General features: G+C 43.4%; 1 protein-coding gene across 2 annotated transcripts in view; it reads left to right on the top strand.

Moving 5' to 3' along the window:
* The window catches only part of PDE8B (phosphodiesterase 8B), a 158517-nt gene that overhangs the window by 129654 nt on the left and 13498 nt on the right, over positions 1 to 15365 (top strand). For both annotated transcript variants that reach the window (XM_075932314.2, XM_075932315.2), the window contains exons 11-16: positions 534 to 585; positions 6640 to 6717; positions 7715 to 7791; positions 8523 to 8687; positions 10032 to 10077; positions 11901 to 12036. In XM_075932314.2, coding sequence (XP_075788429.1) covers positions 534 to 585; positions 6640 to 6717; positions 7715 to 7791; positions 8523 to 8687; positions 10032 to 10077; positions 11901 to 12036 — 554 coding nt within the window. The remainder of the gene's footprint in view (positions 1 to 533; positions 586 to 6639; positions 6718 to 7714; positions 7792 to 8522; positions 8688 to 10031; positions 10078 to 11900; positions 12037 to 15365) is intronic.

Consider the following 15365-nt stretch of genomic DNA (forward strand, 5'->3'; position numbering starts at 1 on the left):
GAGATGATTAAATATCCAGGAATATGCAGCAACTACATCAGAATCAGATAATTTCCCACTGAAGGAGTTTTTCTCAAGGTCAGAGCATCACTGATCCTTGAGAATTATATTAAAAATTGGCTAATACAGTACCAGGAAAGCAGTTTGTTTTTTTTTTTACGTTACTGTAGAATTGGCAAAACATACCTCATGATTTTGCTTTTTGAGTGAAGTCAGAAGTCCATATTTCAGGTTAAGTGACTTAGGAATAGTACTTAAAACACAATAAAAAATGAACTTCAGTCCCCTTACACTTGCAGGCTTGAAACAGAAAAGCACTCCTAATACATGAAAGTATAACAAGTATTTGTAATCTCCTATGTCATGTGCTTGTTGTCTCTCATTGTTACTCTTCTTTTTAAAATGCAATTATCTATACTTTTTTGAAGAATTTTTGCAAATTGACAAGACAATGCTTGAGGATTGCATTTGAATATAACCCCCTTTTAAATGTTTCTTTTTTTATGTATATTTCACTTTCGGTACTACTTCAGCTCTACAAGATTCATCGTGATGAGAAGTATGCAGGAGACAATTCACAGGCAGGTTAGAATATGATCATTTATCTCTATACACTTTATTTTTTAAAAAAAAGAGGCCAGATGCTTCACTGGTATAAATCCGTGTAGCTCCATTTTGTTCAGGCTAGTGATGTTACGTTATCTAAGGAACTGGCCCATGACTCATCTGAGGCCAGGTGGCACTGCACTGCTAAATTACATGTATCCCTAAGAACAAGTTTTGAGTAATAGTCTCAATTTCTATAGTCTCTTTATTTTATGACATAGAGCATTTAACCAGTGCTCAGTGTTAAAATACAACAGTTGTAGTTAATAGTGGGTCAGAGGTTCAGTTGGTATAAATTGGCATAGATCTGCTGCCTGAACTGAAGGGAGTTATTCTGATTTATGCCAATGGAGGATTTGGCTTAGTGCCTTCCAAATTAGGACCATTAAAGGATTGGAAGAAAAAGCAAATGGGTCACTTAAAATGTGTCTATGTATGGCTGACTCTCCTCTAAAGAGCTAGTTCTGGTGTGTTCTTGGTGTTGAGAATGAGATGATGTTGAAAACCGGACTGAAAGTTGGGAATTCCTGCTTTCTAATTCCTAATCCAATGTTGATTCCTTTGCATTCCTGAGACTTCCTACCCCATATCATGCTGTTTGGTTATAAGACAAATTATATCAATTTTAATTATTTTCCAACCTTCCTTTTATATCATTTAAGGGCAGCTAAAATTAATAATGCAAAAGAGTAAAATGCATTGATTATGCAGTTAATTGTAATTTACATGCAAGTAAGCAACATATATAAAATGTTACAGGGAAGAGGGAGAAAATTGTTTGTTAGCAGTTGAATAGGACAAGGAACAATGGGTTTAAATTGTAGCAAGGGTGGTTTTGATTGGACATTAGGAAAAAATTCCTAACTGTCAGATTGATTAAGCAGTAGAATACATTGTCTGGAAGCTGTGGAATCTCTGTCATTGGAGACTTTTAAGAGCAGGTTAGACAAATGCTTGACAGGGATGGTCTAGATAACACTTAGTCCTTCCTTGAGTTCTGGGGACTGGGCTAGAAGACCTCATGAGCTCTCTTCCAGTCCTACAGTTCTGATTTTGTACATGTAGTTGTCTTGCAGAAAGTGGTCATGTTCAAATTCTCAGCCGAAAGTTTGTCACAAAAGTTGGTCAATGTATCCTAGCATCTAGCGATGCACCATTAGAGTATAAAAGTATTTTATCTAAAACAGCAGGGGCACAAGATCAACCCGTTTTAGGGTTTAAACATCTTTTATTGATCTAAATGTTCTGCCGTGTTAACCAGATACGGGTTTTTTACCCTTTTTTCTGTTCTTCTTTCTTACGTTCTTATGCTTCCATCATCACTGGAGTTTTTGGGTGTAGTGTCTGAGCCTTTTCTTACTCCCCAAAGCATGGTGTGGTGTTGCTGTGCACTGTTAAACACCACCCATGTCTCATTTAGACTATGGTCACTGTTTTCCTGTAGTGGTTGAAGTTATGCCTTATCTACTTTTTTCAGGATGTCTATTAATATTTGTAACACCATTGAGATCTTTATGGTGTAAGATAGTAGTAATAATAATGTTTGCAATTTTCTGTTCCCATTAAATCATTACTAATAGCAGTGATTATATGTTGTGCGATGCTGCTTCTTCCTGACACTATGTTCTTATAATAAATGTCATCCTTCATCTCATCTTTCCTTTACTGGCTATAGCATCTGGGAAGGGGGGGAAGATGGGAATGGCTGTGATTCAAATTGTGGAATGCTGAAATGGTCATCATGTTTTACAGCGTCTATGATACATTTTGAAAACATCCTCTCAGTGAAACACAGCTCAGTGAGAACAGGAAGACACTACATGAAGTCATGTTGGTGACTCTCTGGAGTACAGTGAAAATAGAAAATCTTGATGTACTCATGATTCCTTGAAAATGTACCTACAGTTGGAGACATTCCAGTCACCAAGTCATAAACAAATCTTCATGTCTTATTCAACGGAAGTTTTCTATTAAAGCTGTTGCTTTGTATAAAATCTTCTATATGTACTGTATCTACTCAGGAGAACAAGACACTGGGACTGGTCTACGCTACCATGGAAAAATGATCTAATTTATGCAACTTCATTTATGTGAATAACTTGACTGAAGTCAACGTTATTAGATTCACTTACCACGGTGGCTACACTGTGCCGTGTTGGTAGGAGAATGTCTGTGGTCGACTTCCCATAGGCTTCGCAGGGAGGTGGAGTATACAAATTGATGGGGAGTATACTCTCCCATTGATTTTAACATGCTTTTACTTGACCCACTGAACCAACACTTGCTGCATCGATTGCAGATGTGCCAATTTACCAGCAAGTGAAGACAAACCCTGATAGTTAAAGGTAATGCTGTGCAGTCTTCCTCCACCAAAATCACCATTGCATTTCAAACTTGGCCTGTAAGATCATTACTTACTTCACTCCATTACTTCATCACACAGCAGAATTTCTTATGAATCTTGACAATGGTCATCTTGCTCTCATGTGAGCACCTACTTCATTCTCCTAAAAAGTGAGACTAATGCTTCCCGCGCCTCCTTGCAGTGACTTGACTTTATATTGGCTCCTATTTCTTGCTTTGGGATGTTTATGGTTCTGTGCCAACAAATCACACTTTTGCCACATTACTGTGCCATAAGGATATTCCAATTTAAAGTTTGATAAATTTTGAAGTATGTTATTAACCTATTAGCAAAAACTTTAATTGAGGGCATGGGAGGGGGGTAAACAGAATACTGATTTTCAACCTATTTTTAAAAAAGTGTGGCATTTGTAGCCATTCAGCCTCAGAATTGCTCTTCTCCCCTCTGCCCCTCCTGCCCTTCCTCCCCCTGCCAACCCTTTGGTTGGGTTATAAGCATTTTGGTCAGAATACAACATCAGGCTGAATACATCACTAGCTGAGTAGTCTCAACTCCATTGAGTTTGCTAGGTGCTCTTGCTAACCCCAGTGATGAATCTGACCATTATTTATGATTATGTATATTTTGTTAGAACCTAAAGGCTTCTGCCAGGTTGCACTAGGCATTGTATGGACATATAGTAAATGGTGGTTCCTGCCCCAGTTGAGTTTACAGTCTAAGGCCTAGCCTGCACAGGGTTGCTTGAACTGAAGCATTTGTGTAGTCCCACGGAAGTTAATCGGATTACTCAGGCTATGTCTAGACTACAATGATCTATCGGAAAAAGGTATGCAAAATGTGCTCTGCAATTTGCATACCTTTTTCCGATTAGTTTTTTCAGAAGTGGCTTTTCCGAAATTTGGCCTATCTATATTGTGTCAAATTTCAGAAAATCCTTCTCTTTCAGAAGAGCCCTTCTTCCTTGTGAAAGGAGGAAGACCTCTTCCGAAAGAGCGTGTCTGCTCTTCCGCAAAAAACGCGGAAGAGCAGATGCGTTCCCAGGACGCAGCAGGGTTTTTCCGGGATACCTCCCAGAAAAACCCCGTAGTCTAGACGTAGCCTCTGATGTTCAAAGATAAGCACTTGAATGAGTGCATGCAGGACTGAGACCTAAAGACAAGACATTGCTCACCGATCTTTTAAGCAGGTGGGGAGGAGGAATGGTGGTGTAGCCGCATACGCTATTTTCAGGTGTATAGGGCAGTTGGTAGCAATTGTCACAATCGGAAGCAAGAATGGAATAAAGAAGCTGGGATCTTGGTCCCTCAGTTCAGCTCAGTAAATTCAGGAGAATGAATTTCAAACTTTCACCACTGTGTGCCTGTGACAAAGGCTATGTCTACACTGCACAGTTATTTCGGAATAAGCTATTCCGGAATAGTTATTCTGAAATAGCTTATTTCAAATTAGCATGTCTACACTGCAGGGAAGCCTCAAAATTAGTCCGAGGCAGGCTTCCCGAATGTGGACGGACTATTTTGATTTAGAGGGAAGGAATAACTTAGAATGGCCCTGGTTGAGGGCCAATTTTGAAATAGCAGAAGTGGATCATCTACTCCACCCCTATTCCAAAATTATTTTTTTCGGAAAAGGCGTTATTCTTCATAGAATGAGATTTACAGAAATCAGAATAATCCTCCCATTATTTCAAAATTGTTTCAAAATAACGCAATTGCTGTGTAGACGCTTGCATAGTGGGGATTGTATTCACTGCTTGCTTTATGTTGTATGTGATTCCTACTGTCCTGTACTGTTCTGTTGTAACCCCATGTGTGTGCCTCAGTTTCCCTGGGTACTGCACTGGTACCCGGCTGGTGATGGGAATGTTGAGTGTGGCTCTTACCGAGGGAGAGGCTGCCCCAGGCTTCCTCATCTTAGCACATACACAACAGTAGCTCAGGCTCTCTTGTAATCTGAGCCTAGATGGAAGATTCAGTCAGGTGATACTTTTGCCTCAGGAAGCTGGACAAAAGAGGAGGTGGGGCTGCCTGCAGGGCTGGGACCAATTGCTGAGAGTATGAGTTGGGCTCAGCTGGCTGAGGATGTAGGGAGGGCGGCCAGGGCACTGGCTCTGGGCTCTGTGGGTTGTACTGATTGCTTCTGTTCCTGTGCTAACAAGTCTGTTCTACGCTGTGTCCCTGTGAACCAATACACCTTCTGTTCTACCTGTTGTCTGAGTCACATCTGACTGCAGATGGGGGTGCAGGGTCTAGTGAATCCCCCACACTCAGTGACAGTGAAATAAGAGAAAAGCTTTGTCACCTTCTTGTACAGGAAATTTGGGGATTTTAAAGTAACTTTGGACCTTTAAGGGGAAAAGACTACTCTCAGGGCTTGTCTGCACTTGACATGTTACAGTACCAGAGCTGCAGTGCTTCAATGAAAACATTACCTACGCCAAAGGGAAAGGTTCCCCTGTTGGCATAGGTGATTCACCTCCCCAAGATACAATAGCTAGGTCAATGAAAGAATGTTTCACCAACCTAATGCTGTCTGCACTAAAGATGAGGTCAGATTAACTGTGTAGATTTTTCATGCCTGAGGATTGTGGCTGGGTCGATTTAACTTTTTAGTGCTGCTGAATCACAGCATTTAGGAATGCTCTAAGACAAACTTTTGATCAGTTTTAGTCACTTTATAATTTTTACTATATTATATAGTTTGCTTTCTTTAAATTCTAAAACAGTTTAGTGAAATCTTATACCATGAATCTTCCAACCAATAGTACTGTGTATATTGCATATTATGTCTTTATACTATTTTATGTTCACATTAAATGCATGCCTCCAGAATCACATGAAGTTAATGTCAATTTCATGATATTCCTAATCCTTTAAATTATGATTAGCACTTCTAAATAGTTCTCTGGGTCTCTGACTTGCAATTCTAGAATTTTACCAGATTGGCATTTTGAGATTATACTAAGGCATGTAAATTGTATCTGGGTTTGATTTTACTTTTTTGTACTATTTTTTTTTTTTTTGGTCTGATATATGAGATATTCTCTTGTCAATATTAGGAGTTGTGGTTTTGTTTATTACTAGTTGATTGGATTGTTTTTAATCACTGTAAATTAATATTTAAATTTAAAACCATCAATTTCAGGTCAGTGGCAGGAGAGTTTTCTGGTTAAAGAACATGACTAGCAATCAGGAGACCAAATAGCTTGTCTTACATGTGCAGCAACTTCTTGAGTGATATTGGGCAAGTAACTAAGGACTAGATTTCAAAGATATTTAGGCACTTAAAGAAGCAAGCAGATAAGCTTATTGGGATTTTAAAAAATGCATAAGCACCTAATGCCAATTGATTTTGAGGTATTAACTGCCATGGGGCAGATTTGTAGAAGAATTTAAACCAAACTCCCATTGATTTTAATTTAAGTAGCCCCTGAGCAATTTGAAAGTCTCTCTGGGCACTTCTCTGCATCTTTAGGTGTTTAAATTTATTTTAAAATCTGGCTTTAATCTGTCTCTTCCTCCATTTATCTGTTAAATGGAGCTAGAAATATCTCACTTACTCAAAGGGGGCACTGAAGATAGCAAGCTTTGGGATTTTCAGATGGAAGGGGCAATAATGGAGCAGTGTATTTGTATTACCATTTTAAACTTTTCATTTGGTATTTCTAGAATCCCACTCCTTCAGATGCAAGAACAGGAGGAAAGAATCAGTTGATGTCAAATCAATAACCTCTCGAAGCAGTGATGGTAAGAAAATAAAAATCTGAAAAGAATACCGTTAGAAATACAGAAAGCAAGAAATACAGAGTTAAACAAAAACAGGACAGATGCACTGAAAAGCAGCAGCATTCTTCTCAGCTACTGAGACATGCGACCTGTTTCTAACATTTTTGTTACCCATTTATGTTGAATGTGACGTACTTCCCCAAACAACAATAGATGCTACCTTTGCAGCATGATCATGTACAGCCTGCAGGAAGGTGCGGTGTGGCTGTGCTAGAGCTGGGGTAGGAAAGTTCTGGAAGAACGCATGATGGAATGCCAGCTCTATATCTTTCAAAGGGGCAGCTTGTGCTCCTCCTATACTTGATCAGCTTCACTGCCATTTCAGGAGGGGACAGGGCCTTCAGCTTGCAGGGGCCTGTCCTGCTACTGGCTAAACTCAATCTTCTACCTCTCTGTAGCTGGCCTTTGTGATGAGATGTGAGGATGGTGATGCTAACGGCTTTTTACCATCTCTGCTCATGTGGATATGCTCCCAAACCATCATTGCTCACAGAGATCTAAGAGACTGGTTGCAGTCAGGCAGAGTTTGGGAGTTCAGGGTGTGAACAGACTAATGGAGGGTTGAAAGAAGAGCTAAACTGTCCTAAGGCAATTTTAACTCTGAAGGAGAGTATCCACAAAGGGATTTAATGTGGTTAACTAGTCCATTTAAATTTAAATGAATTCAGATTAACTTTCCTAGGCATTTCTAGGTAAGCCCCTAATAATGGGAACCAGTATATTCAAGAGAATCAGCTGTAATGATGGTGGTAGTGGCATTTGATAGCTTCCTGCTTGGACCTTTCCGTGCAAGGCATTTAAGCAACTTCGAATGCCTTGGTTAGCTACGGGCATGTTTTGTTATGTCATTCCCAGAGACAGGCTCTGTGTGCCAGTGACCCCTAGGGTTCTCTCATTTAAATGTGTTCCATGTTATGTGCAGTCACACTCTAAATCTGTATGTTCTATACAATGGCAGCACCAAGTTTACAAAATCGTCGGTATTCATCAATGGCAAGAATCCACTCAATGACAATAGAAGCACCAATCACAAAGGTAAAATAATATATCCCTAATTGCTTCTGAATGTGACAAACTCAGGGTTTGGTACTATATTTGCAGAAAAATATGTGGGTGTGTTTACAACAAAGGGACTGTGTAAATTGTCTCTTTCCATTTTATTTACTCTGTAATAACTATCCCGTTTGGCGCACTCCTTCTGAATCTGGGGTGCAGAACCTTTTTTGGGTCAGGGGCCACTGACCCATGGAAAAATCAGTTGGGTGGTGCAGGGAGTCGGTAGGGTGACTGGAGTGCCAGTGTGGGCTCTCCAATGCTGGGAGAGACCCTAAGCCTTGGGGGCTAGACATAGACAACCCAGTGGCTGCACCTTGGCCTTCGGTTTCCCACCCCTGCTCTAAATCATAGCCCTGAGAGAACATCTGTGTGGCCCCTGTGCTCTCTTCTTGTTAGATTGAGAGCTATTTAGAAAACCATAACTTTGCATCCACAATTACAATGCTTGAGTTCTGGCCTGGATTATTTTTATCCGGACACTTGTGTAGTCTCAGAGTTTATCGGGTCTCAGCAGTCTTCTAGCATTGCCACCCATTAGTCTTCATATAAAATACTTTGAGCCCAGACACAACTTTTAGGCTCGGTATTGACCCTTTCTTTGCACATGCTCCTGCCCCATAGCAAGTCAAAGCAGCAAAACAATGTTTTGTTTTTGTTTTGTTTTTTCCTTTGAAGCAATCTGGTTTCACTCTTCCTTCCCATGCCTTTAGGTTATTAACATCATCAATACTGCTCAGGAGAACAGTCCTGTCACAGTAGCAGAGGCTTTGGACAGAGTTTTGGAAATCTTACGGACCACAGAACTTTACTCCCCTCAGCTAGGTACCAAAGATGAAGATCCTCATACAAGCGATCTTGTTGGAGGCCTGATGACGGTGAGTAAGAAAAGAAAATGTAAACCTATCAACTGCTCTGACATATTGGGTCTCTTTCTTCCACCACTGGGGCTAGAAAATCCTTGCATCCATCTGGCTGACTGAAGGTTTGTCAGGGTGCCTGTACTTTCAGGGGGGATGTGTCTGCAGTTCAGTTTGCTTACTTGTCTTGCGTTTTGGCTACACTGGGAAAGTTGACCTGACAGGCACCAGTAAACATGAAGATAGTTACTATTGCTGTTTTTCAGTCAGTTGGCATGGCTACGCTGCTGCTGTTGCCTGAATGACTCTTTAGTTTACCCGTGTAAGTAGTTTCCAAAGGAATTAATCTATAGTATCCCACGTTCCTGAGAGCTTTTAACGTTACCCAATTACTGCAATGCAATTAAACTGAAAAATTATTGCACCCCTGGTGCAGTCAGCGTCTACCTCAGAACTGTAAAAATGAGCTTTGGTGTGTTAACGAGCCCTTGTTCCGATCCTTTTACCAGGCCCAGACTGCTCTATACACCAAATCTGCACTGGATTTTCATAGGGAAATATCTGGAGCCCTCCTACCAGTGGTATTTAATAATCCGAGTCTGCTTATAGATCCATGTCATTTAAAAAGGAAATCTTGCACTTACTGCAGGTTGCACCTCCCTTAAGTGGGACACTCTGGTCTGGCAACATCCATGGTCTGGCACAACTATGGATATTCCTGGACCGCAGAGCCCATGAACAGGGAGATCTGGCGGTGGGGCAGGAGCGCGATAGGAGAGACCAGCTACTTAGCTGGGAGCCCAGTGTGTGTGGGTAGGAGAGGGGGTTACATGGTGGGGAGCTGCGACTCCAGCAGTGGCCATGGACCTTCGGCCCAGTCCCTCCTGGGGCTGTAGAGCCCCAGCTGTGGACCCAAATGCCTGCAGAGCTCTGGCCTCAGCTGCGGAACTACCACTCCAGTCCCAGCAACAACGGGGCCAGCAGCAGCTAGAAAGTCCCGGGGATGGAGCCAGGCTGCCCTACTCTGGTAGCAGCAGGGCAGCCTGGGCCATGAGGAGAAGGACCTCCCTTGGTCCAGCAAATCCCATCATTCAGGACTAGTTAGGTCCCCAGAGTGCTGAACAAGAGAGGTCCAACCTGTACTTTAATCAAATTTTGTAACTCCAGGGAAGTAGAGTTGAAGCATCCAAGTCCTTTGGCTGATACTTAAACCTCTATATTGGAAGACCGAAAACAAGCATGGTACTTGAGGGACTCACTAAAACATGACCAATATTTTAGGTACTTAGGGTTCATTCCAATGGGGAAAGTGATTTTATCCTTGATAATTGTTTCCTACCGTTTATAACATCTTTCTTTCAGGATGGCTTGAGAAGACTGTCAGGAAATGAGTATGTGTTTTCTAAGAGTAAGTTTCCATGTTCAACTTCTTTTACCTGTGTTGTGTTTTACTGGCTACAAACATTGCTTTAGAATTCCAAGCTAGTTTGCGGTTTATTTGTCTTTGAAAATGGTAATCTGAGAGCAAGTTTTAGAACATCTCCTGTCTGAAACTGATTCAAGTAATCAACATCTTGTATCTGATAAATATACAAACCAGACTGGAAAAAAATTTAAAAGAAAAGTGTTCACAAAACAAATGGAACTGTAAAAAGCCAACATTTGATTTGTTGGCTCTTCTGGGTTTGTCTACACCACTGGTCACCAACCAGTAGATCAAGATCTACCAGTAGATCTTGGAGCCTCTAATGCAGGGTTTCCCAACCTATGGGTCGGGACCCAAATATGGGTTGCCATTACATTTCAAGAGAGTTGCCAGGTGTCTCCCCAGGTGGCTCTGCCCCTTGTCTCTCTCTCTCCGCCCCCCCCCCCCTGTTTTTTAATTGCCTTGGGTCACCAAGTCTTCCTGAATTGTCAAAATGGGTCCCCATCTGGAAAAGGTTGGAACGGCTGCTCTAACGGGTGATCCTGACTGGTTTGTCCAGGAAGCTATCCAGTGCTGGCACTTCAGTTGTTCCTCCACCCACTGTCATACTGCTGCATACTCAGCCTCCCCAAGAGCCTCCTGCTTGCTGTGCAGGGTGTGGGAGAGAGAAGGGGGGGGGAGTGTTGATGTCAGGGTGTCCCTCCTTCCCCCCACTTCTGTACCCCATCTCCACAGAGAGAAGGGGATGGAGGGAGCTTAGCAATACAAATCTGTCACTCACGCACTGTGTGTCTCTGTCATTCTCACAAACACACACTCTCATCTCTCATTGTTACTACTTTTACTGATTGTAAAATGTTATTTTTTGTTTTTGACTGGTCTGTGCATTTCATAATTTTCATTTCTCTCTTACGCTTAAATTTAATTCTTTGAGTAGTGAGTTCTAAAATGCCTACCCTGTTGTGGCTGGAATCATTGTCCCTAAGGTAATTGCTGCTCCTGGAAGTGTCTGGCATGTCCCTGCAGCCCCTGAGTAAGACAGGGCAGAGGGTCTCCACGTGCTGTCCTTGCCTGCAGACACCACTTCTGCAGCTCTCATTGATCAGTAATGGGGAACCGTAGCCAGTAGAAGCTGTGGACTCAGTGCCCTGTAAATGAGAGGCAGCACATGGCACCATGGACCACTGCTGTATATGTCAGATGCTTTCAGGAGTGGTGCAGGGCCAGGGCAGGAGTAAGCCTGCTTAAACCCCACTGCTTCGCCACCTGGAAGCAGTCTCAGTTAAATGGTGGCCAGCCAGAGCCTGCTTCCTGAAACCCTGTCCCAGACCTGAACCACCTCCTACACCCAACTTACCTGCCCCAGATATGAGTCTCCTGCACCCAAACTCCTTCCCAGAGCTTGCACCCTGAAACTCCTCCTGGACCCCAATCCCCCACCCTGGGCTAATCCCAGAGCCCCTCCCACACTCCAACCCTTTGGCCCAAGTCCAGAGCCTGCACCCCAAACCCCTACCCCAGCCTGGTGAAAGCGAGTAAGAATGGGGGAGAAAGGTGGAGGGGGAGTGAGCAAGATAAGGCCTTGGAGAAGGGGTGGAGCAGGGGCAGGGCCTCAAAGAAGGGGTGGGAAGGAAGCGGGACAAGGGTATTTGGATTTGAGGTAGATATTACATTGCACTTAAATTGAAAAAGTGATCCTGTGGTTAAAAAGGTTGAAGACCACTGGTCTACACTTATATAAAAACTACTATAACTGAAGTTTCATAAAAATCATAATTAATTTTATTCCCAAATTCCATTTTCAGACATGAACCAAAGCCACAGTCACCTTTCAGTGCCAGTTACCATCAACGATGTGCCGCCTTGTATTGCACAGTTACTTGATAATGAAGAAAGCTGGGACTTCAATATTTTTGAGGTGGAAGCTGTTACCAATAAAAGGTATTTGACTGCTTTCTGTACATACCCATAAATGAAGCTGTCATGTGAACTATGGCACAAAGGAACCCTGTGATTTCCCCTATTTATTTTGTCTTCAGGCCTGGTGAAAGGCCGTGAGAGACCCTCCCTTGGGTGGGTGTGTGTGCGGGGGAGTGAGGGGGGTGTTCACTTTGCAAAGTCAATATGCTGTTTCCAGAAATAAAGTGCAGCTGGCCAGAAGGAATCAGTGCGCTCATACTAAGGGTACAGACACTTCACCCAGTCTTTTCTGTCTCTCAACACCCACAGACCTACAGGATTCTTTCCTCATCAATTAATCTTGTCTCCTACATGCTCTGATTCACTCTTCCAATAAACATTGTTTGGAATGCTACACTGCCTTTACCATCTACATACTCCCAGAATCTCTTTATCAACTGCTCCAGAAAGGATTTTTGGGCGTATTTTGTTTAAGGCTGGTCATGATCATGCAGAAAACAGCAAATCCCATTAGAGGAGGCTCTGGGACAGGGTTTAAAAAATAGGTGGAGTGGAGAGAAAGGTACTGGGCTCAATAGCTTAATAGATTTTTTTTTTTAAGGGGACTGTTGGATCATCTAGTCCATGTAACACAGATCATGCAGTTTTACCCAGCTAGCCTATGGAGCTGAATAATTTGTGCTTCACTAAGGATGCCTTCCAGAAAGTCATGTTGAATTAACTGTGATGCAATAAATGGTAAATGTTAGCTTAACCTTGTCACTGTACAACACTATGAACAGTTAAACATAGCTCACGATTTCCAGATCAGAGCTTCAACCTGCTTCGTTCCCTGTGAAAACATATCAAGTAACATAAACCTTGGAAATAGGAGTGCGGGGTTGGGGTGGGGGCAGGGGCAGGCTTCAGCACTCCCAGGCTTTGCACCTAGTGAGGGTCCACACTGAGATCCCAGCTGCCAGGATCCCCCGGGATTCTGACCACCAGCCCTGCTGCTGCCCCAGGATTCCGCTGTCACTCGGTGTCCTGATTGCTGGGCTCTGCAGCTACCCCTCACAGTAGCCCCAGCCTGGGGTGGACAGAGGCATGGGCAGAGATAAGGGAAGGGCTTAGTTCAGCACCTCCCACATTAAAAATTGTTCCAGCACCACTGTTAAGCTTTTTAATCTTTCTTTATAGAAAAAGGAAAAAACTGAGAGCATTTAAAATGTAAACTACAGGCAGTCCCCGGGTTACGTACAAGATAGGGACTGTAGGTTTGTTCTTAAGTTGAATTTGTATGTAATTCGGAACTGGCGTCCAGATTCAGCCGCTGCTGAAACTGACCAGCAGCTGACTACAGGAAGCCCGAGGCAGAGTTTCTCTGCCCCGGGCTTCCTGGAATCAGCCGCTGGTCAGTTTCAGCAGCGGCTGAATCAGGACGCCTGGGGCAGAGCAGCTGGGGTGCTGCCGGGTTGGTCCAGTAGCGCCGAGGAGCGGCGCTGCGGGACCAACCCGGCAGCGCCCCAGCCGCTCTACCACAGGCGTCCGCGAGAAAAGCCTGGTCTGCTGGGGGGGGGGGGGGACTAGCCGCTTTTCACACCCTGGAAGACACAGGCGGCAGGACCGCGGCGCATCTGGGCGGTCCCACCGCCCACGTCCTCCAGGGCGAGAAAAGCCCCGTTCGTAAGTACGGATCCAACATAAGTCGGATCCGCGTAACTCGGGGACTACCTGTATTGCATAAGTCTTTCCTTTTAACACATCTCTGATTCCCATTCCCTTAGCTGTACTGAATTTTTAGAAGGAAACTGTGATCAGGTCTCCCTGGTGGTGGGTTGGCCCAGTGGTTAGGACACAGAATTAGCTGGCAGAAAAGGGGTACAGAACCTTGCCACAGGTGCCCCCAGCTTAGGAACTCCGGTCCACTATATTAGTACAGTCCTTAAATTTGGGGCATAGCCCCAAGAGTACAGATTCCATCCTTAGTTAGGGTTTCTATTAGGTTCTCCCCTTTGTCTTGGGGTGGGGTTGGAAGCTTTCTTGCTCCTGTGGCTGGCCAGTGGACGGGCTTTGGCTAGTGGACTGCAGTACCACGCTCCTTTCTCTTTCCTTTTATCCACTCTCCAGGCCTGGCATTGGCTACAGATAAAGTGGGGTAGGACTAGCTGGGTCAAAAGGCTTTGTTTAACCCCTGTGATGCCAGGCCCTCCTCTCTTCACTCCCTCACAGAAACATACTCTCCCCCTTCTCCTTTCTGCCAGTGTCTTAAATAATGCTAACGATGATAATAAACCTCCTTTTTGGGGGGTGAGGAAGGAGAAAGTTGATGGAAATCGAACTCTTGGTGAAGTCTGATCCTGTTTCCTAAAGACAAAATGAGGCAAACACACAAGAGGGAAAAGAACAGCAGAGCTAGAAATGCAGCTTCTGTGTCTGATGCTGACAGCCACTTGTTAGCAGTGTTGGACTATTTTAAAATATTGCTTTTAGCTTCCTCGCTGGTCACAGGCTTCTAGCAGTTGCAAAATACAGTCTTGGCCAACTAACCCAGACTCTTTTTATTAAACAGAAGCAAAAGAAAAGGAATAGGAAAGAAGAAAAAAGCGTGGAAGGAAAAGGATACAGGGAGGTAGGGTGGGAGCAGGAACCAACGTCTCGCATCCCAAAGGTTAGATCCTGAACACCATGTCCCTTGATCCGTCTCTTTGGCCTGGTCTGGTCACATCATTTCTCAAGATAAGGGTGACAAAGGCCCTGTGCTATCTCAGAGGGTCTCAGAAGGCTGTGATTGGTGCCAGCTATGATGGTGAAGCTCATGTGCTTCTGCCTTCCAACCAGGCACTCTCTTATTTTTAAAACCCCCAAAAGAAGTGATGGGTGAAATGGCCCTTGTCCACCAGTTCGGCCTGATTTCTGCCCCAAGCTGGGTTCATTGGTTTCTATTCAGTGCTCTTGTTCACAGGATTTAACTCAGCACAGTCCTTGAGATAAATCATCCGGCCTCTTTGGACTAATTCTTACTGTCTCCTTGTCATTTCTTTTCCCGTCAATGTTTATTGCTAAAGCTAATGTGACATTCTGTACAATTTTAGCCCCATTCCCATAGTTAGGCTTATGCTTGGGGTAGGTGTGTTAGGCCCTAATTATTACCATAGGCATTCAGTCTTCATTTTGAAGAAGTGAAGAGATGAGGAATCTACCATTTCCATTGGTAGTCTGTTCAAGTGGTTCATCACCTCACTGTTAAAAGTGTGCGCCTTATTTTTAATTTGTGCTTGCCAGGCTTTAACGTCTCATAATTGGTTCCTGCTCTGCCTTTATCCATTAAATTAAAGAGCCTTACAGTTGGCTGAGTAGTGTAGGGAACT

Source organism: Pelodiscus sinensis, chromosome 6 (genome assembly GCF_052426305.1).
Source record: "Pelodiscus sinensis isolate ZL-2025 chromosome 6, ASM5242630v1, whole genome shotgun sequence".
In the NCBI taxonomy this organism is placed as follows: domain Eukaryota; kingdom Metazoa; phylum Chordata; order Testudines; family Trionychidae; genus Pelodiscus; species Pelodiscus sinensis.